The sequence below is a fragment of the Barbus barbus genome, assembly GCF_936440315.1.
Source record: "Barbus barbus genome assembly, chromosome: 41".
NCBI classification, from domain to species: domain Eukaryota; kingdom Metazoa; phylum Chordata; class Actinopteri; order Cypriniformes; family Cyprinidae; genus Barbus; species Barbus barbus.
This window is the reverse complement of record NC_136719.1, coordinates 26,378,901-26,398,900: the sequence shown is the minus strand read 5'-3', so window position 1 is coordinate 26,398,900 and position 20,000 is coordinate 26,378,901. Positions and strand designations below refer to the sequence as shown.

General features: G+C 39.5%; 2 protein-coding genes across 3 annotated transcripts in view; both read right to left on the bottom strand.

Moving 5' to 3' along the window:
• Positions 1-14,466, bottom strand: part of LOC306860132 (antiviral innate immune response receptor RIG-I-like) — a 14,857-nt gene extending 391 nt beyond the window's left edge. Inside the window, exons 1-10 of one of the 2 annotated variants that reach the window (XM_079401679.1) lie at positions 13,076-13,652; positions 12,775-12,859; positions 10,711-10,846; positions 10,486-10,631; positions 10,291-10,387; positions 9,300-9,470; positions 9,072-9,220; positions 8,839-8,985; positions 6,874-7,035; positions 1-1,171 (exon numbers count right to left, since the gene is read on the bottom strand). The exon at positions 1-1,171 is cut by the window's left edge and continues 391 nt beyond it. In XM_079401679.1, coding sequence (XP_079257805.1) covers positions 1,019-1,171; positions 6,874-7,035; positions 8,839-8,985; positions 9,072-9,220; positions 9,300-9,470; positions 10,291-10,387; positions 10,486-10,515 — 909 coding nt within the window. In that variant the 5' untranslated portion in view covers positions 10,516-10,631; positions 10,711-10,846; positions 12,775-12,859; positions 13,076-13,652 and the 3' untranslated portion in view covers positions 1-1,018. Of the gene's footprint in view, positions 1,172-6,873; positions 7,036-8,838; positions 8,986-9,071; positions 9,221-9,299; positions 9,471-10,290; positions 10,388-10,485; positions 10,632-10,710; positions 10,847-12,774 lie in introns of both variants that reach the window. The other variant, XM_079401678.1, reaches the window with a different exon arrangement.
• An 897-nt stretch (positions 14,467-15,363) lies between these two features.
• Positions 15,364-20,000, bottom strand: part of LOC306860534 (uncharacterized protein) — a 5,318-nt gene continuing 681 nt past the window's right edge. Inside the window, exons 2-3 of the mRNA XM_079402263.1 lie at positions 18,320-19,303; positions 15,364-17,575 (exon numbers count right to left, since the gene is read on the bottom strand). Coding sequence (XP_079258389.1) covers positions 15,731-17,575; positions 18,320-19,303 — 2,829 coding nt within the window. The 3' untranslated portion in view covers positions 15,364-15,730. The remainder of the gene's footprint in view (positions 17,576-18,319; positions 19,304-20,000) is intronic.

Below are 20,000 nucleotides of genomic sequence, written 5' to 3'. Positions count from 1 at the left end.
TTTCAATTATCTTCAACAAGTAAAACAGCTGATATCAAATGTATCAGATACATTCAACTACAATAATTTAATTATTAATTACTTTAATATTCTAAATTTCATAAAAAAATCAGTTATTACACTTATAATCTAAGGCTAACCCACAAAGTCATGTCTAATTAATCAATTTAATTTATCAGGAAAAGTTGCCCTGTCCAAGTTAAAATTCAAATATGTGACCCTGGAGCACAAAACCAGTCATAAGTATCAATTTTCTAAAATTGAGATTTATACATAATCTGAAATCTGAATAAATAATCTTTCCATTGATGTATGGTTTGTTATGATAGGACAATATTTGTCTGAGATACAACTATTTGAAAATCTGGAATCTGAGGGAGCAAAAAAATCTAAATATTGAGAAAATCACCTTTAAAGTTGTTCAAATGAAGTTCTTAGCAATGCATATTACTAATCAAAAATGAAGTTTTGATATATTTATGGTAGAACATTTACAAAATATCTTCATGGAACATGATCTTAATATCCTAATGATTTTTGTCATAAAAGAGAAATGTATAATTTTGATCCATACAATGTATTGTTGGCTATTGCTACAAATATACCTGTGCTACTGATGACTGCTTTTGTGCTGCAGGGACACATGTTAAAATACAAAACATAAAATAAAGCAATGCATGCGTCTTATTAGACAAGTCAATTGCCGTAAACCTCAACTAACATCAAAAAATAATGAGACTAATTGTGATTAACCATTATAATCTATGTTTGTGTGTGTTGTGTTTGACCAGTGTTGTATTACACATATCAGTGCTCATAAAATTAAAAAGCACCTACATTTAGAATTTAGAGTGAGATGAGAATGATTTAAGTCATAATTTTAGTCATGTTTCAATTATACTTTAGAGTAATTTCCTCAACACTGTTGTTTAATCCACACAACAAACACAAACAGGGGAGTGCTTCTCACATGAGGAATGCATCTGCTAAACTCCAGCTGTGCTTGTGTTAGCCGTTCTCAGTCTCTCGGCCGGCACATTTCAGGCGTGATCTCCATCATGTCAAACTCACGGATGGCAAACGTCACGTCACACCACTTTCTGAAGTTATCCTGCCTGCGGGTGACGCAATTCTGCACCACGAAACTCTCGATCTTCAGCAGTGGCAGATCCTGGAGTCAATAGATGACAAGAATTCATCCGTTTAGGATCACATTTGCATCAGAATCAGTGTTTAACATACACTTTAATTATATATCTAGCACAAAGCTGGGTAGCAACTGATTACATGTAATCTGGATTATGCAATCAGATTAAAAAAATTAAGTACTTGTAATTAGAGTATATTACATTTTATAACATCCCAAAGAGGCACAAAATCACTTTCACTGACTTTTACATTAACTGTTCCCTCCTGGTGGAATGACCTGCCCAACTCAATCCCTTAGCCATCTTTAAGAATCGGCTAAATACACATCTCTTCCATCTTTATTTGACCCTCTAACTCTAGCACTCTCTATTCTAATTCTATTTTATTTCTTTGTTTTCTTTTTTATTAAAAAAACACTTGACCGTATATCCCTTGCACTCTCTATTTGTTTTCTAAGTGCTTGTTTTTCTGGAAAAAACCCTCTAAAACTAGCTTTCTATATTCTTTTTCTATTCTATCTACTTGTTTTCTTTGTGTGTGTGTGTGTGTGTTGTGTGTGTGTGTGTGTGTATATATATAAGTGCTGTCAAACGATTAATCGCGATTAACTGCATCCAAAATAAAAGTTTTTATTTACATAATATATCGGTGTGTACTGTGTATATTTATTATGTATATATAAATACACACATACAGTATATATTTTGAAAATATTTACATGTTTATATTTATATTAGGGATGCACGATATTGGAATTTGCCAATATCCGATATGCTGGTATTTTTCAACTCATTTTGGCCGATACCGATATATTTCCAACAGCAAGTCTCTCCTGTGCAGAAATTATAAGCAAAATATTTTAAAATTTGGTTAGTTTTAAACAAGAACTTATTTATTAGAATTAAATAAAAAATAATGAAGGTTTTTTAACAGTACATTGAAGCTTTGAAAATAACTATAAATAAACTATATATAAATTTCCCCTCCTCTCGTGCCCATATTTGGTTTGTTCCTGTCCCCGTTTTGCTTATTAGTTTATTAGTCCCCAGCTGTGTGTTATTAATTATCTAGTTTACTCCTCTGTTTATAAGCCCTGTGTTCCCTGAGTCTGGTGTCAGCTGTTATACGTCATTCCTTGTGTTCTTTGCGACTCCTGTGTTCTAGCGATTGGATAAATAAATGTTGTTTGATGAACGCTTCTCTTGTCTTCTTGTTCCCGGTCTCCAGAGAACGTGACAGAACAGCTGACCAGTGACCGTTACCTCTGCGCCGTTTTCCCCTGTTTTTTAAAAAGTTTTTTTACTTGTTCCTGGTTTCTTTCCCACGGCAATGGAAGTCGCCGCTCGCTTCATCGCTCTTGCCCGACTAGATCTTCCATTCGACCTATATTCCTGGGAATTCTGCAGGCTCGCCGTGGCGACGGCACTCGATGACACCACCATTCTCTCGCTGTTCTGCTACGGGACCAATTCCCATCGTCTCGTGGACCTCCCAGACACCACAGGACTAAGATGGAGGGAAGGGATCCTCCGGTATCTGGAGAGTGTCCTGCCCCGAGCCAGAACCAGCCCGCCGTCGTCCACGGCTCTCCCAAGCCCGCCGGTGTGCGCGGCCAACACAAGTCAGCCGCCCGTGGCCAACGCAAGCCCGCCACCATCCGCGGTTCTTCCAAGCCCGCTGTCCGTGGGGAAATTAACGCCACTGTCCGTGACTCTCCCAAGCCCGCCAGGGTTTAGTATAGCAAGCCCACCGGCGGTTCGTATGGCAAGCCTGCCGGTCGCTGCTCACCCAAGCCCAGTGCCAGTTCCTCGAAAGCGCTATGCCATGCCTGCGCCTCCAGAGCGCCCTCCAGTGCCAGCTCCTCGACAACGCCCTCCAGTGCCAGTTCCTCGCAAGCACCCTCCAGCGCCCGCCTCTCCAGGGCCAGTCCCATCCAGTGCCCGCCTCTCCAGAGCCAGTCCCTCCAGTGCCCCCCTCTCCAGAGCCAGTCCCTCCAGAGCCCGCCTCTCCAGGGCCAGTTCCTCCAGAGCCCGCCTCTCCAGGGCTAGTTCCCCCAGAGTCCGTGCTTCAAGAGCACCCCCAAGAGTCCATGCTTCCAGAGCGCCCCCAAGAGTCCACTCCTCCCGAGCGCCCCCAAGTTCCCGCTTCTCCAGAATGCCAGCCCGATCAAGACCCTACTTCCCCCAAGGAACGGCTCCTGCCGTAGAGGCCGAGGCGGGGGCTGGGGCCGCAGTCTCGGAGGCGGACCCGCCATGGCCGCCCAAGCTCCATGCTCCGCCATGGCCTCCCAAGTCCACGGATCCGCCTTGGTCTTCCAGCCAATTCTATTAAACCTCTACAATTAATCCAAAATGCCGCTGCTAGATTAATCTTTAATGAGCCGAAAAGAACGCACGTCACGCCTCTGTTCATCAATTTGCACTGGCTACCAATAGCTGCTCGCATTAAATTCAAGGCATTAATGTTTGCCTACAGAACCACCACTGGCTCTGCACCCCTTTACCTAAATTCATTACTTCAGACTTATGCCTCTAGAAGCTTGCGTTCTTCAAGTGAACGACGCATTATTGTACCATCCCAAAGACACACAAAAACACTTTCACAGACTTTTTCATTAACTGTTCCCATCTGGTGGAATGACCTGCCCAACTCAATCCGAGCAGCCGAATTCTTACCCATCTTCAAGAAACGGCTAAAAACTCATCTGTTCCATCTTTACTTGACCCTCTAACTCTAGCACTCTCTATTCTAATTTTATTTGATCTATATGTCTTTTTATTTAAAAAAAATAAATAAATAATAATAATAATAATTATCTGTGCTGTGTTAGGCTAACCAAGACTTGTAATAGCACTTGCATGTTGTTTCTCTTTTGTTGGTTTTGATTGCTTATTATGTCCTCATTTGTAAGTCGCTTTGGATAAAAGCGTCTGCTAAATGACTAAATAAATAAATAAATACATACATTTTGTGTAGTTGTGTGTGGATTAGTTAGGACAACAGGAATGCCTCTGTCTTCATGGATGTTCTCTGGTACGAATGCCTACTCATCTACAGGTAAGTATTCTTCATCGGCTTGTGTTTCTGCAGGTAAGTATTCCTCATCTATGCTCTCTGGTATGAATGGCTCCTCATCTACAGGTAAGTATTCTTCATCTTCTTGTGTTTCTGTTGGTTGCTCTTTTTGCTTGCTTTCTCTCTTTCTTCTTAAAGGTCCTCTGAGATTCGGAAGTGTAAGTTCTTCCCGTTCTCTTCTCTCCTTTTGACCACATAGATTGTAGATTTTGAGTTATTTTCGGTGTATTTTCTGGTGTATTTTCTTATCCAGTAGTATGTATTTTCGTCTTCAGAGTCAGTCGTATCACTGTTGAATGAAGTGTGTCTCTTTGTTTTAGACCTTGTCGTCATTCTGTTCTTCCCCTTTTCTGTCGCAGGTGGCATCTCTGATACAGGTGACAAAACAGGTAGGTCAACAGGTAAGTCATTTACAAGATGTAGCAGATTTCTATGTAGGGTACGAATTTTTGATGGATCATTTTCTGGACTGACTCTATAAACTGGGCTGTCATTTAGTTGTTCTTTAATGACGTATATTTGTTTCTCCCAGTAAGACTTAAGTTTTTCTGGTCCACCTTTTCTCATCATATTCTGGACAAGCACTCTATCTCCAGGATGCAGAGCGATTCCCTTTAACCGACGGTCATAATATTTTTAAACTGGCAAATGAGGAGTTCGACTAAACATTAAGTAGAAAGATGAGAATCCAGTTGCCTCATGTCTTGTGCAGTTATAAGCATGGACAACACGTGCTAGATATTCTCTCCAATTCTCCTTTTCCTTTTCTTGGAGTGTTCTCAGCATTTGTAGAAGAGTCCTATTGAATCGCTCAGCAGGATTGTCTTGGGGGTGATAAGGGGTGGTCCTTGAATGTCCAACTCCAGACAGTCTACTCAAGGTCTTGAACATTGCATTCTCAAACTCTCTTCCTTGGTCGTGATGCAACTTATTTGGATATCCAAATCGTGGAATGAAATCATTGAATATCTTTTCGGCTGCTGTTCTTCCAGACTCGTTCTTAGTTGCATAAACTTGAGCGTATCTGGTAAAGTGATCAATAACAACCAGTATGTACTCAAAACCACCTTTACTTTTCTGCAAGTGGAGATAATCTATGGAAACGAGTTCAAGAGGAAAAGTAGTTGTGATGCTTCCCATTGGAGCCCTCTCATGGGTAACAGGCTTATTTTGCTTAATACATGAACATCTTCTTGTGACATAATTTTCAATGTCAACTTTAATATGTGGCCAATAAAATCTCTCTCTTGCCAGATGTATCACCCTTTCTGTGCCCACATGACCCAAGATTCTTCAGGAAGATGCTTCTTAAATTCAGCAGGTAAGACTAGTTGTTTCTGATGAGTGGTCTTGCGATACAGCAAGCCATTGTTAATGTGCAGTTTTTGCCACTCATGTAATAACTTCTTGGCTGGGCCATGCAACCCTGTTCTGACTTCCCTGGTGAGAGTTTGGTTGTTTTCTTTAAGTTTGATTATTTCCCTAATAGCAGGATCTTCTTTCTGTGCTCTCTGTAACTCACTGTGATGTATTGTCGACAGAAAGCCATGGTGAGATAATTCTGGGCACATGTTTGTAATGTCAGAGTTTCGATCTGTAATGAGAGTAGCTATCAAGGCTACATCCCTTTTCTTTGCAACCTGGGATGGAAGCATCAACTGACATTTTCTCTGAACACGAGGCCACATACTGTTGATTTTTTCCATCACTCTGTGTGCATTATAGTACGACCGCAACATTGGTGCCGTGACCCGGATGGGAGTGAGGTTTAGGGGGATGAGTGTAGCAGAGTTCAGCGGGTAAGTGCTGTGCAGGTAAAACCTCACTCCGACAGACGCTAGAGGCCGTGGCCTTTAGCCTCCTCGTTAGAGCACCTTCCTCCCACGCCGGAGACCGCGGTTCGAATCCTGCTTGTCGCAGGGCGAGTAGGACCGCAACTATATGTACTGCGTTGGGCCATCCGAGACTTGTCATAGCACTTGCATATTATTGCTCTTTTGGTGATTTTGATTGCTTCCATTGTCCTCATTTGTAATTCGCTTTGGATAAAAGCATCTGCTAAATGACTAAATGTAAATGTAAAATACTCATAATCAGATTACAGTTACTTGTTATGGATTACCTGATTACATATTATTCAAACAATGGCAGTAAATTGTTCATAATTGATTGATTATTCCTAATTCTTCTTTTTTCTCTTTTAAATTTCCTCATGTTTTTTTCCATGTTTGTTCATGTAATGCAGGGATTGCCAAACGTTTTTGTCAGCCAAACACCTTAAAATAATAATAAATAAAACAAACATTAACTAAAATAAAATTAAATAAAAAATACATTTCAGCTTGTTGCAAAGGAAACATTTCTTATTTTCATGTATATTTAGCTGAAGTACTAAAATACTTAATAAAAAACTAAATAAACAAACTAAAAACTTACAGAAATTATAAAGGCATATAAAAACAATAAAAAGGACAAAAACTAATCAAATTTGAAGCAAAATTAAAATGAAAGACATTTAAAAAAAATATATTTTTTTTATTCAAAAATAAAAACCAATTCAAAATATAAATAAAAACTAATAGTATATCAGTGATACTAAAATAAGACTGCTCAGAATCTCTTGCTGGATATTAAAATGCTGAGTGTCACCTGGATAGTGGTGTAAGAGGCGACGAGGCCCCAGTCGTGTTTGCACTCGGCACAGAGCATCTTCTCTTTCTTACTGAAGCCACAGAAGGCTTTCGGGTTCTTATGGGGAACAGTTGTACAGCGCTTGAACATGGAGCGATCCAGAACGATGTGATGAGCACCCTGTGGGACGGAGAGAGTGAGAAAGATGATAGAAAGAGAAACGAACAGAGCGATGGTTCAAAATGAACACTTCCCTAGAAAATATTTCAATAATTTAACAACATTCATATGATCATGGTTCTATGGAAGCTTTTTTATTATTATTATGCTATGGCAAAAACGAGTTTCTTACCAATTTTTTACTGTAAATATTAACAAGATAATAAAGTTTGTAGACAAACTTTAATGCTGATTTGAGAAATCCTAGTCAGAAGTAGTTTGAAAAGCGTGGCATTTGAAGGTTTTAGTTTTTTTTTGTTTTTGTTTTTGTTTGAAGTAGCTTAAAATGATTCAACTTTGAAGTATTTTGTTTATATTTTAAGTAGTTTGAAAAACCTGAAGGTTAAGTATTTTTAAATTTGAAGTAGTGGGGAAAGATTGACAGTTAAGTAGTTTGAAGTTTGAAGTAATTTGGAAAGATTGAAGTTTGAAGGTTTTAAGTATGTGTAAGTTTGAAGTACTTTAAAAGCTTAATTTTTGTGGGTTTTAAGTATTTTTTAATTTTGAAGTAGTTTAAAAAGCTTGAAGTTTGCAGGTTCTTAATATTTTAAAGTATGAAGTAGTTCAAAAGCTTGAAGGATTTAAGTACTTTTAAGTTTAAAGTAGTTTAAAAAGCTTGACATTTGAAGGTTTTAAGTATTTTTAAGTTTGAAGTAGATAAAAAGCTTTAAGTTTGAAGTTTATAAGTAGTTTTATGTTTAATGTAATTTGAAAACCTTTAAGTTGATGGTTAAGTATTTTTAAAGTTTGAAGTAGTTTAAAAAGTTTGAATGTTTTAAGTATTTTCAAGTTAGAAGTCATTTAAAAAGCTTGAAGTCTGAATGTTTTAAGTATTTTTTAAGTTTAACATAATTTGAAAAGCATTAAGTTTGAAGGTTAAGTATTTTTAAGTTTGAAGTAGTTTAAAAAGCTTTAGGTTGGCAGGTTTTAAATATTTTTAGTTAAGTTAAGTAGTTTAAAAGTTTGAAGGATTAAAGTACTTTTAAGTGTAAAGTAGTATAAAAAGCTTGACATTTGAAGGTTTTATGTCGTTTTAAGTTTGAAGCAGCTTAAAAAGCTTGAAGTCTGAAGGTTTTAACTATTTTTAAGTTTAATGTAATTCGAAAAGCTTTAAGTTTTAAGCTTTAAGTATTTTTAAGTTTGAAGTAGTTTAAAAAGATTTAGGTTGGCAGGTTAAGTATTTTTAGTTAAGTAGTTTAAAAGTTTGAAGGATTAAAGTACTTTTAAGTTTAAAGTAGTATAAAAAGCTTGACATTTGAAGGTTTTATGTATTTTTAAGTTTGAAGTAGTTAAAAAGCTTTAACTTTGAAGGTTTTAAGTAGTTTTAAGTTTGAAGTAGCTTAAAAAGCTTGAAGTCTGAAGGTTTTAAGCATTTTTAAGTTTAATGTAATTCGAAAAGCTTTAAGTTTTAAGCTTTAAGTATTTTTAAGTTTTAAGTAGTTTAAAAGCTTGAAGGATTTAAGTATTTTTAAGTTTGAAGTAGTTTAAAAGCTTGAAGGATTTAAGTACTTTTAAGTTTGAAGTAGCTTAAAAAGCTTGAAGTCTGAAGGTTTTAAGTATTTTTAAGTTTAATGTAATTCGAAAAGCTTTAAGTTTTAAGCTTTAAGTATTTTTAAGTTTGAAGTAGTTTAAAAGCTTGAAGGATTTAAGTACTTTTAAGTTTGAAGTAGTTTAAAAAGCTTGAGGTTTGAATGTTTTAAGAAGTTTTAATTTTGAAAAGCTTGATGTTTGAAGGGTTGAAGTATTTAACTATTAAGGTCATACCAGCACGACTCTGATGTCGTCGCTCATGCATGCAAACCTCTTGCACTTGATGCAGAGGAGCTCGTAGCTGCCCTGGGTTTTGGGTTTTTCAGGACTGGCGCTGATGTGATCTCTCAGGGCTTTATCTTTGTTCTGCAGCATGTCCACCTGAACACACACATTTTCGTGCTGTCTAGCGATGTCACGCAGCAGAGATGCACTAATGTTTAAAACATGCGGTGGAAGTACAGAACCTTGTTGCTGAGGTTGGTGGGGTCGCTCTGCAGCTGGATGATGGCCTCCTCCACCATCTTCTCCTTATGCATGTTTATTTTCTCCTTCTCAATGCACTCCTTACTACTAGAGATCAGGAAACACCGGCTGCCCTCCGCCCGACCACGACCTACACACACACACACACACTTATGCATCAGAGGGAGAGTGTGTTTATGTGTGTGAGAGCATGTGCATATGTCTGTTACCTCGAACTTGCACCATCTTCACCACGTTTCCCACATACTCATACATCAGAACCAAGTTGCACTGTGGGATATCGATGCCTTCGTCAGCGACCGATGTGGCGATGAGCATCTTACTCTGATCAGAGCTCTTAAAAGAGTCCAGAATCCCTTTCTTATTGTTCAGAGTCATTCCTGTAGCACAAAAACACAAACGCACATCACATCTGACTGAAAACCATTTTTAAAAAATGCATTATTTAAAATGAGAAATGTTAATTGAAAAAATAAGCTAGTTGCAAAGACAACATTTCTCATTTTCATTCAGTTTATAACTTGAAGTCTTACAATAACTAAAACCAAAATACAAATAAATAAAAACACATAGAAAAAAACACAATAAAATTACAAAAACTTTAAACCTAAATGAAAACATTTATTTTTTTAAACAAATAAAATCTAATTAAAAATATTAACAACTATGAATTATTTCATGGGGCTACACGATTTAGGAAAAAATTTATTGTGAATATTATGATAAAAATTGTAAAACTAAAAGCTCAAGGTTTGCTGTGCTTGTTTGTTTGGCCACATAAATTGTGATTATATATAAATATGAATATAAAATAATTGTATTTTAAAATAAAATAAAATGATTATTATCATTAATACATTTAAAAATGAAACAAAATAGGAAATCTTAAAAAATAATGCATTATAATAATAATAACAATGTAATAAAAATATTATAAAGTAATGTAAATAAAATAATAAAAATAACAACAATATTATTATTATTTTTATTATTGTTTTATAGCACAACTGCAAAATTACAACACAATTTTGTCATTCTCAAACATTAAACCCTTGAGCTTTTATTTTGCCTGAACTGGTTTTTGTCTAGATTCCAGCTCTGCTTTTTTAGTTTAATTATGTAAATTTGTCTGCAAAACTAATTTCAAACATTGAGTCATGAGACGGATTCAGAGTGTTTTGCATGTGTGTGTATTTCCACCTGAGCCGGTGAAGTTGGATTTTCGTCCTTTTCCTATCAGAACTCCAGGCTTCAGGAACATGAGGGAATCCGTCTCATCAATCCATTTCTTCATGGCCTTATTTATATATATGTGTAAAAACACACACAACAATCAGACATCACATTTAAAGACACATGCAGATGGACATGTCACATCACTGAGGTCAGACTCACGTCGGCGAGGGCGCGTGTCTTAACGAACATGACGGTGCGTGTCTGATCGTTGCTTTGGTATTCCTCCTCCAGGATGAACTTCAGCTCATCGAGTTTAGGGTTCTGCTCCCCCTCGGTGGCCAGACGCAGTAACTGCGGACGCTGACCTACGTCACACACACTCAGACTCTAATCACATGTGTAATGCACCGCTGTCTGTCAGCTCAGAGAGAGGAGGATTCTTACAGTCGTAGAGCGCGGTGAGTTTCCTCTCGGTCTCGCCGTAGCCGGCCTGCCGGACCTGACCAAAGAACACGTCCAGATAATCCAGGGCATCTTTACTCCGCGCGTCTTCATTAATGATCAGAGCATCGTTATATTTCTGAAGAAGAGAAGAGAACTACAGTCAGATTCTGATCACTCAACTCAAGATAAATATCTAATAAATAATGGATCAAAATATTATTATTATTATTAGGGTAACACTTTTTAAATTAATTTTCATTTAACATTGGTTAACATATGAACTAACAATGAACCATACTTTTGCGGCATTTAATAATCTACAGTAATATTTATTCATGAACTTTCTATCAATCACTGTTAATTCATTCTGTCTGTCTGTCTGTCTGTCTATCTATCTGTCTGTCTGTCTATCTATCTATCTGTCTGTCTGTCTGTCTGTCTATCTGTCTGTCTGTCTGTCTCTCTGTCCGTCCGTCTGTCTGTCTCTCTGTCCATCCGTCTGTCTGTCTGTCTGTCTCTCTGTCCATCCGTCTGTCTGTCTGTCTGTCTCTCTGTCCGTCCGTCTGTCTGTCTCTCTGTCCATCCGTCTGTCTGTCTGTCTGTCTCTCTGTCCGTCCGTCTATCCGTCTGTCTGTCCGTCCATCCGTCTATCCGTCTGTCTGTCTGTCTGTCTGTCTGTCTCTCTGTCCGTCTGTCTGTCTATCTGTCTGTCTATCTATCTATCTATCTATCTATCTATCTATCTATCAAAATTTATTTATAAAGCACAATAAAAACAACAGTAGTTGACCACTGTGCTGTACAACCTTATATAAAAGACAAATAAATATGAACATTTTTTGACCGCAATACAAAAAATAAAAAAAAACACTCTAAGGACAGTTATAAGCCCTTGAAAAAAGGTAGGTTTTTAACTTGGATTTAAATTCAGATTCAGAAGAAACTAATCGAAGGGAGACTGGAAGACTATTCCATAATTTTGGCCCAGCAATTGAAAAGGCACGGTAACCCCTCAACTTCAATCTAGATCTAGGGACCATCAACACTCTTTTCTTTTCTAGATTAGAAGATGTATTTGGATTTAAAAGAATAAAACAATCTAAAAGGTAGAAAAAATTATTTATTGTTGGTTTCCAGCCGTAGCGGTGTCCCTTCTAGCCACAACCCTGAACAACACATAATTACTGTATTTGCATTACTAAGGGGTAGGTTTAGGGTTGTGGTAGGTGTAGATGTTAATGAGCCAAAATTTGACAGGTAGCATTTTTCGTTGTCGAATTGTACTACCTACTGTTTTAATGGGAGGATGGCAAAATCTGACAAGGTAGAAAGAACACCATCATTGTCATCGAAAATATTTTGATAACGAACACAAATTTTGTGGAAGAGTTGTGTAACGTATTTTATTAAAAACTCGAATTCAATGCTTTTGCGTTCCCCGAGAACCTAGCATTTGCTCACAAAACCTTTGTGTTGGAAATAATACGAGGTTATAAACAAAACTATTTTTAGTGCTTTTGTGAGCGAGTGCAAAGTTGCTGAAAGAAATGCAGAATATTTGTGGGAGAACGCAAAGATTAATGGGAAACAATAGTTTTTGTGGGCGAACGCAACGTTTCTATGAAGAACACATTTGTGGGAGAACACAACCTTCTTAATACTTTCTCGAGCGTAGCCTACACAATACATTTTTGGGAGAAGGTTTCTCAAAGGGAACACTTGGAACGCAGTTGTTGAGAGATGAATTACATTTGTAGGAGAACGCAAGACCAAATTTCGAATGAAAATCCCTTAATTCGTAAATGTTTTTATGCTCACTTGAGGTTATTTTTGACCTGTGCGAAAAAGGGTTAATGCGAATAATGGGAGATGGAAATGTATTTGCTGAATAAAATCCTCCATGTGCATAAAAAAAGTCATAATTTTGTGCATACGTAAAATTCACAACTTTGGATGGAAACCCGGCTAATAAAAATTGCCGACTTCACACAACGGGAGCGACAGCAAATGAACTGAATACAAACCGGCTACAAAGTCTACTAATATAGGGGACTATACCATTACCTGGAAGACACAGGATTTATCACACTGTTTTATCAAACCCCAACTGGTTAGAAGGGTCTCAGCTCACAAAGGTGATGAACCAATGCTGCAATTCATAAAGAAAAACACTTTTAGACACAAGATTGTACATCTATTAAATGCATTTATTGATTGTTGGCTGACATGACAGACAACTGTTGTAAAGAAGGCTTGATGTGTGTTCAGTAGACATGATCAGTGAATTATATCTATCACTAGGGTGTCACCATAGTGCCGCACATTCACACATTCTGCGTAACGGAGGCATGGAGGTGCACGTCACCTGTTCCCTGAGTTTAACAAAGACACAATTCTCCAGGTTCAGTGGGACTGAGTAATGAATGATCAGTGGTTCTCAGCCAGTGGGTCGTGATTCAAAACAGGATCACAGGTATGCTCTGACAAGATTGTGGATAGAAGCAGAAAAAACCACGCTAAATGCAAATAATAAAATGCAACTAACCATATAATCATGTACTCTGTCAGAAAATGTGAAAAATGTACCTTTAGAGAGATTTAGTTTAAAACAATATGTCACTGCGGCAATAACCTTAAAAGGACAATGTTGTACCTTATTTAACCCTAAAAGATGCATATTAGCACCTTAATTACTAATATCTACCTTAAGGTACAACGTTGTTCTTTATCCAACACTAAAAGGTGCATAAGGTACCTTAAGTAGCAATATACACCCTTAAGGTACAACATTGTACTTTATCCAACACTAAAAGGTGCATAAGGTACCTTAAGTAGCAATATACACCCTTAAGGTACAACATTGTACTTTATCCAACACTAAAAGGTGCATAAGGTACCTTAAGTAGCAATATACACCCTTAAGGTACAACACTGTACCTTGTCCAACTCTAAATGGTGCATAAGGTACCTTAAGTAGCAATATACACCCTTAAGGTACAACATTGTACTTTATCCAACACTAAAAGGTGCATAAGGTACCTTAAGTAGCAATATACACCCTTAAGGTACAACATTGTACTTTATCCAACACTAAAAGGTGCATAAGGTACCTTAAGTAGCAATATACACCCTTAAGGTACAACATTGTACTTTATCCAACACTAAAAGGTGCATAAGGTACCTTAAGTAGCAATATACACCCTTAAGGTACAACACTGTACCTTGTCCAACTCTAAATGGTGCATAAGGTACCTTAAGTAGCAATATACACCCTTAAGGTACAACATTGTACTTTATCCAACACTAAAAGGTGCATAAGGTACCTTAAGTAGCAATATACACCCTTAAGGTACAACACTGTACCTTGTCCAACTCTAAATGGTGCATAAGGTACCTTAAGTAGCAATATACACCCTTAAGGTACAACATTGTACTTTATCCAACACTAAAAGGTGCATAAGGTACCTTAAGTAGCAATATACACCCTTAAGGTACAACACTGTACCTTGTCCAACCCTAAATGGTGCATATTTGTGCCTTAAGTAGCAATATGTACCCTTAGTTCACATGTTGCACCTAAAAACGCATGGAAAATGCTAGCCACGCCGTTTTCTCTTTTCCAACGTGCTGCCCCAGTGACAATCTGTTGTACAGCTAAATGCGCTTTTGCACTGCGCAGTTCTAGGAACTTAAGCATTTTGACAAATGAAAACAATATGCATTCTAAAATCGGCTGAAAACATCAAACATGTTTGATATCCTCCGACTGGATGGAATAAGTCTGAAGCTAAAAAAAAAAAAAAAAAAAAAAAAAAAAAAAAAAAAAAAAAAAAAAAAAAAAAAATCGGAATCTGTGACTGGCTCTGACTTTCGGCAACTAGCGTCAACTTCTCCAGACTGTAAATTGGTGGAAAATCAGGGCAAAAACTGTGTAGTGTTTTCCAGACTTTAGTTATAGGAACTAGCCAGCAGGGTGGTTCTTAGTGAATCAAATTCTCCCTCAGGTTGTTTTTCAGATTGCATTCAAACCGGCAGCAGGAACTCTGAAGCGGCTGCCAGCGACGTCATAATTCTCAGCATTTATACATTTCAACAACCAGTGAATGGAGAACGCTGTGATCGGAGCTGTTTTGTTGTGTGTCGTGAGATTCGTGATAACGGAGATGGAATGTAAATGCACAATTTATACGATTGAAAGAGTATGAAAATCTGACAAAATCTCCTATGACAACTTGCAGTGTTACATATCATCGAGGCTAAGAAAAGAACACAAGGGTGCAGACAACAGGTAAATGCCATTATCGCCATTTTCCATGTTCGTGGAGTAAATATTTTTACATGGCTTTTTAAATATGCCGGGTAGCCGATGTTTGGTATGCATTTGGCCAAACAGCGTACACTTATGTCACTGGCAGTTCCTATAGAACTGTTTCCCACTCTGAAGTAGGAGCTAAATTAGTTTCCCCAAATGGAGTTCCTAGAACTAAATAAGTTCCTAGATCCTGCAGTGTGAACACGCCAAAAAACTGGAATTTCACCTATAGTTCTAAAAACTATGAAAGGGTTCCTCCGGTATGAAAGCACCTTATAATTTTGCACTATTTTGTAAGAGAGTAGGATAGCAAAATAAAGTTTCCCATAATTTTTTTTGTTGGGTTTGTCAAAGGCCCTGCGTCTTGTCAAACAAAATATGAGTCTTGAAAGCAAACAAGCTGAGAACCACTAGCCTAGATGGTAAACCCTATGTATTTGCTGCTACTAGAGTTAAGGTTAGGGGAACAAGGGTTGCCATCCAGGCATGATTGTGGCTGGGTTTTGGCACAGTAAATCAGCACCAGATTCGAGGAAGAGGATCACCGTAACTTTAAATACAACATGAACAATAATGAGTTCTCCAAACGTTTCTTAAGCATCCATTTCCAGCAGGAATTCAATCTTTAAATGAGTTTATAAAACGTCTAGAGGCAATTCAGATAAGCATCAGACAAGCATGTGTCTGTAAGAAAAGTCTGTTTTAGTTCTAGCTATCAGTGTTGGTCGTTGACTCTTGAGGTCTGTTGCCATCGGTGCTCTCATTCTCCAAGTTTTCAGCATCTCGTCCCATCTCTGATTGTTTTTTTTGTTGGCTAGAAGTTGGTTCCTGTTGGCCGGGAGAACTCGGCCCCATTTCCCGCTCTGCCCTCGGTAAGAAATCCACAAGATCTTGCAGTATGGTTTCCAGCAGCCTCACGTCTGAAGGTGGGGCCGTTATTATCGAATCCACTGGGAAAGGGTCGGGTATAAACTCTTCGTGGTTACTTGCACCCATATTTCGGGAGCAGTCGGAACTACTGTGGTCAACTACATCCACCACGCAGTCATTCAGGTTTAGTGTGTGCTCAGTGGTTGGGTCGCTTCGGCCCATGGGGCTCGAAGACTCAGATAGAGGATTTGAAGTGTCCAAGGTACAACTTGTGTTCTGGATGGAATCTTGCTCAGGAGTCCCATCCCTCTGCTCGACATCAGCAGTGGTTTGGTCTATAACGTCCATGACGCGGTCCAGACAGTCGATGGTACGGTCACTGTCACTATCGATCATGATCACAGTGGGAGAACGCAGTTCCCTCTTTCGCTTCCGGTGCCTCCTCTTCTTCTGCTGGACCCAGAACGGGTCTAGCGGCCTTCGTTCGTAGATGATCTCCACACTTGGAGATCGTTCCCTGCTTCGTCGCCGCTCTCGGTGACGCTTTTCCTTGCTTGCGGTTCCCTCCTTGTGCTGCCGCTGGGCTGCTCGCTCCAAGTGCCGGGTTTTGTACTTGCGTTTGCCACTGGGTTTATCCAGGCAGGATCTTTCGGAGTGCGAATCAGCACTGCTGCTGCTGACCGACCGCTTGCGGCGTTTCCGACAACGCTTTGCCTCACGGGGATGGTGGGAACCAAGGAACGAGTCCGAGTCTGGTGACCTACTTCTCTTTTCCTTGGTTCTCCTCCTTCTGGAGATGGAACGAGAGTGTGAGAATCTCTCTTTCGCATGGCGCGAATCATCTCCGCTCTTATTTTTAGAAGGAGAGCAGTCGCTACTGTGTGACTTAGAGGCAGGGCTACCACTCCAAACGGACACTGCTGGGCTTTGTGTCCAGCTCTGTGTTTGGCTTGGTGAGCAATCCGGTGTCTTGGCGTGCCGAGATTGTTCTAAACTCTTATCCTTCTCTTTGCTGCCAGAGCGCCGATGACTTCTGTGCTTCTTGTGACCTCTGAACCTGGAGTCATCTCGACTCTGCTGTGAATGTGAACCATCTTTGGACCGGTGACCACGGGAGGACAAGTAGTCGGAGTTTGACCCGACTCCATCCGAGTGTAAATTCTGTGGATTGCACAAGGGAGCAGGGCCTGGGGAGGAACTAGGGCTAATTGGTTTCATGTGGGACTGTAATGGGAGCTGCACTTGGGATGCCTCTGATTTCGTTACTGGGGCCATTGTCTCAGTGGTGGCTGGCTCTTTCTCCTCTTCAGATGAGTCTGAAGAGAGCTGAACAAGTTCTGGAGTCCGTTCGGCCATTGGTTTCACGTATCCCACAATCAGACACTCTTCCTCTTCATCATCTTCACCCGGTCCGGCTGACACTCTGCCACTCGCCGCAGGGTCAGTCATATCCAGGTCGCTGAGGGGAGGGGCTGTGCTTGATCTTGTCTCCGCCCCCTCACCATGTGATTGGCTGGAAGAGGGGAGGAGGGTTGAATAGGAGGGACCAGGCGTCTCATCATCCCACGCTGACTGACTTGGCAAACTTTCCGCTCCACTTGCTGTGGCAACGGATGCAAGGCGTTCCTGGACAGCAGAGGGATTCTCTGTGACATTGTCCTCACTGTCATTATCGTCGTCATCCTGTGAGAAAAGACAACAATGAAGACTTGGATAAACTGAACCAGAAATGCATTACATCTTCCTGCAGTGCTCTGACATGATCTGCTTACAATAAACAGAAACAATGTCAGAACACTTCACAGGGAACGGTTTCAGTAGAATTTAAAGAAAGGTTTCAGAAAGAACTTAAATTATGTACTGTTCCTCACAAAAAGTTATCATGAGATAAGATTTTTAAAGATTTATAGACATACTAAAAATTTAGATTGATGTATTTGGTGGACACCTTTTTGTGTGTTAATCCTCACCATGGAGGAGTAAAAATTGAAGAAAAGGAACAGGAATTTTTTTTTTTTTTTTTTTTTGAGCTTGACACCCTCTGGTTGCTGCTTTCAAGGTCAATCCATCTCAAATGGTCCAATAGAGGTTGTTTGGCCATTTTTTTAAATCTGTTTTTGTTTCGGGGGCTTTAGTACCATCTTGAGATAAGATGTTGAGGTTTTTATAAATGTCTGTGCAACCCAAAATTTATTGTGGGCCATGACACAAAAATGGCCATTGTGGACAAACCAAATAAAATTGGCCCTAATCAAGGTAATAAAATCAAGTGCTCAAGCTACCAACTTTTTGGACCACTTGAGATGGAATGACCCTAAAAATGAAAGCATTTTGCTAAACATCTTAAAAGAACAAAGTCATAGAGGACGGAAAGTAAACTCAGAAACTAATTCACAAAATGTAATGTTTGATGTTTGTGTGTCTCACCTCGGAGATGGCGATAACAGAAAGGTCCGAGCTGCTGTCCTCCTCGTAGCTGGGAGCGGGACAGTCGTAAACAGCTTGCTGGTCGTAAGCCTCCATGTTAAGGGTGGAGCGTGCGAAGCTCACCAGCTCATGCAGGAAGTGGTCGGTGCGCGCCAGCAGGAAGGGGCGGAGCTCGTCCCGGATGGCTGAATCCTCCATGTTGTAGTTCATGATGCGTGAGATGATGATGTTCTGCACAATGTTCACCAGCGAGCCGTGTGAACCGTACAGCACCGTGAGCTCGCGCTGCAGCCAAGGCAAAAGCCGTCGCAAACAGCCAGGATTTTGACGCAAGAAAGCAGCCGAAATATCCCTCTGCCTGCCGGCGTCTCTTGAGCTGCGCACTCGTACACCCGTCCTATAAAGCGCGCGTCGGAATGCCACAACGTCTTGGTCACGCAAACGCCGCAAGCTTTGCCCCTCACCACGCCCATGTCTGCGCGCCGTTAATCGCAGCACCATCTGCTGCACGTCTTGGTTCTCCGCGAGCGCCGCTGCATCCGTCAGGCCATCGAACATAACGCCGTCCTCTAGTGGAGGGGAGGAGGAAGGGGCGGGGTTTTGCGCTCTATGGCTCCGCCTCTCCCGGCCTCGGAGAACTCGGGGGCGGAGCACACGCTCAGATAGATTGGCGTTTGGAACTGCTCCATTCTCTGGTGGACGCAGCACAAACTCCTTAAAGTCGTTTTCCCCTTTGACAGAGTGGAATATGGAGTGGAAGGGCTGCTTACAGAGCGGACACTCTGCCTTGTTCTTGGACCACTCGTGGATGCAGCGGAAACAGAACTGGTGCAGGCAGCGGTCAAGCGAAGCCACGTTGTTGAAGCCATCGAGGCAGATGGGACATTTGGAATCAGGCGACGCGTTGGCCAATAAACGCTGAGAAGATTTGCCAGCGCTGTCTCTCTTCCTCACACGTAGCTTCATCTTAGAGGGCGCCATCATCTACAACAAAAACATCAGCTCGTTACACAACCTTCACATTTATGCATTTAGCAGATGCTTTTATCCAAATGAAACAAAAAGTATTCGTAACATCCAGCGCCAGGTTCATCAGAGAACGATGCAGCATTTATTTATTTTCCCACATTACATTTTATCCGTAGCAAATTGCAAATAAGAAACAAGTAATTTATCACAAGTCAACAACACTACAAGAATAAAATTCCAAGTTTCTCGTGTAAACTAGAGAAGTACAAATAGACATAATACATAATAATAATAAAATACATAAAACCTTGCAAAATCTTAAAAATATTAATAATAATTATGAAAAGTGAGATAATAAAACTGGATTTAGTTTTTTGTTTATTTCATTCTGCCCTGAATAAACTATTTCACTATCAGGTGTCTATAGAGGGATTAATAGTTTAATTAAAATGTGCTAATGAAAAAAAAGGATGTCAAATCAATTGAATTCTATGATTCAAGCATCACTTTTACTATTGCATTTTAGTATTATTTCTGAAAAATATTATAAACTTGACTGCAACACAACTTGGAAATCTTTATGTTTAGGGTTTCTTGTCAATATATGCATACAGTTAATCATAAGTTTACATAACCCTTGTAAAATCTGCAAAATGCTAATAAATAATAAAAACGTGGGATCATATAAAGTGGATTATTTTCTTCCCTGAAT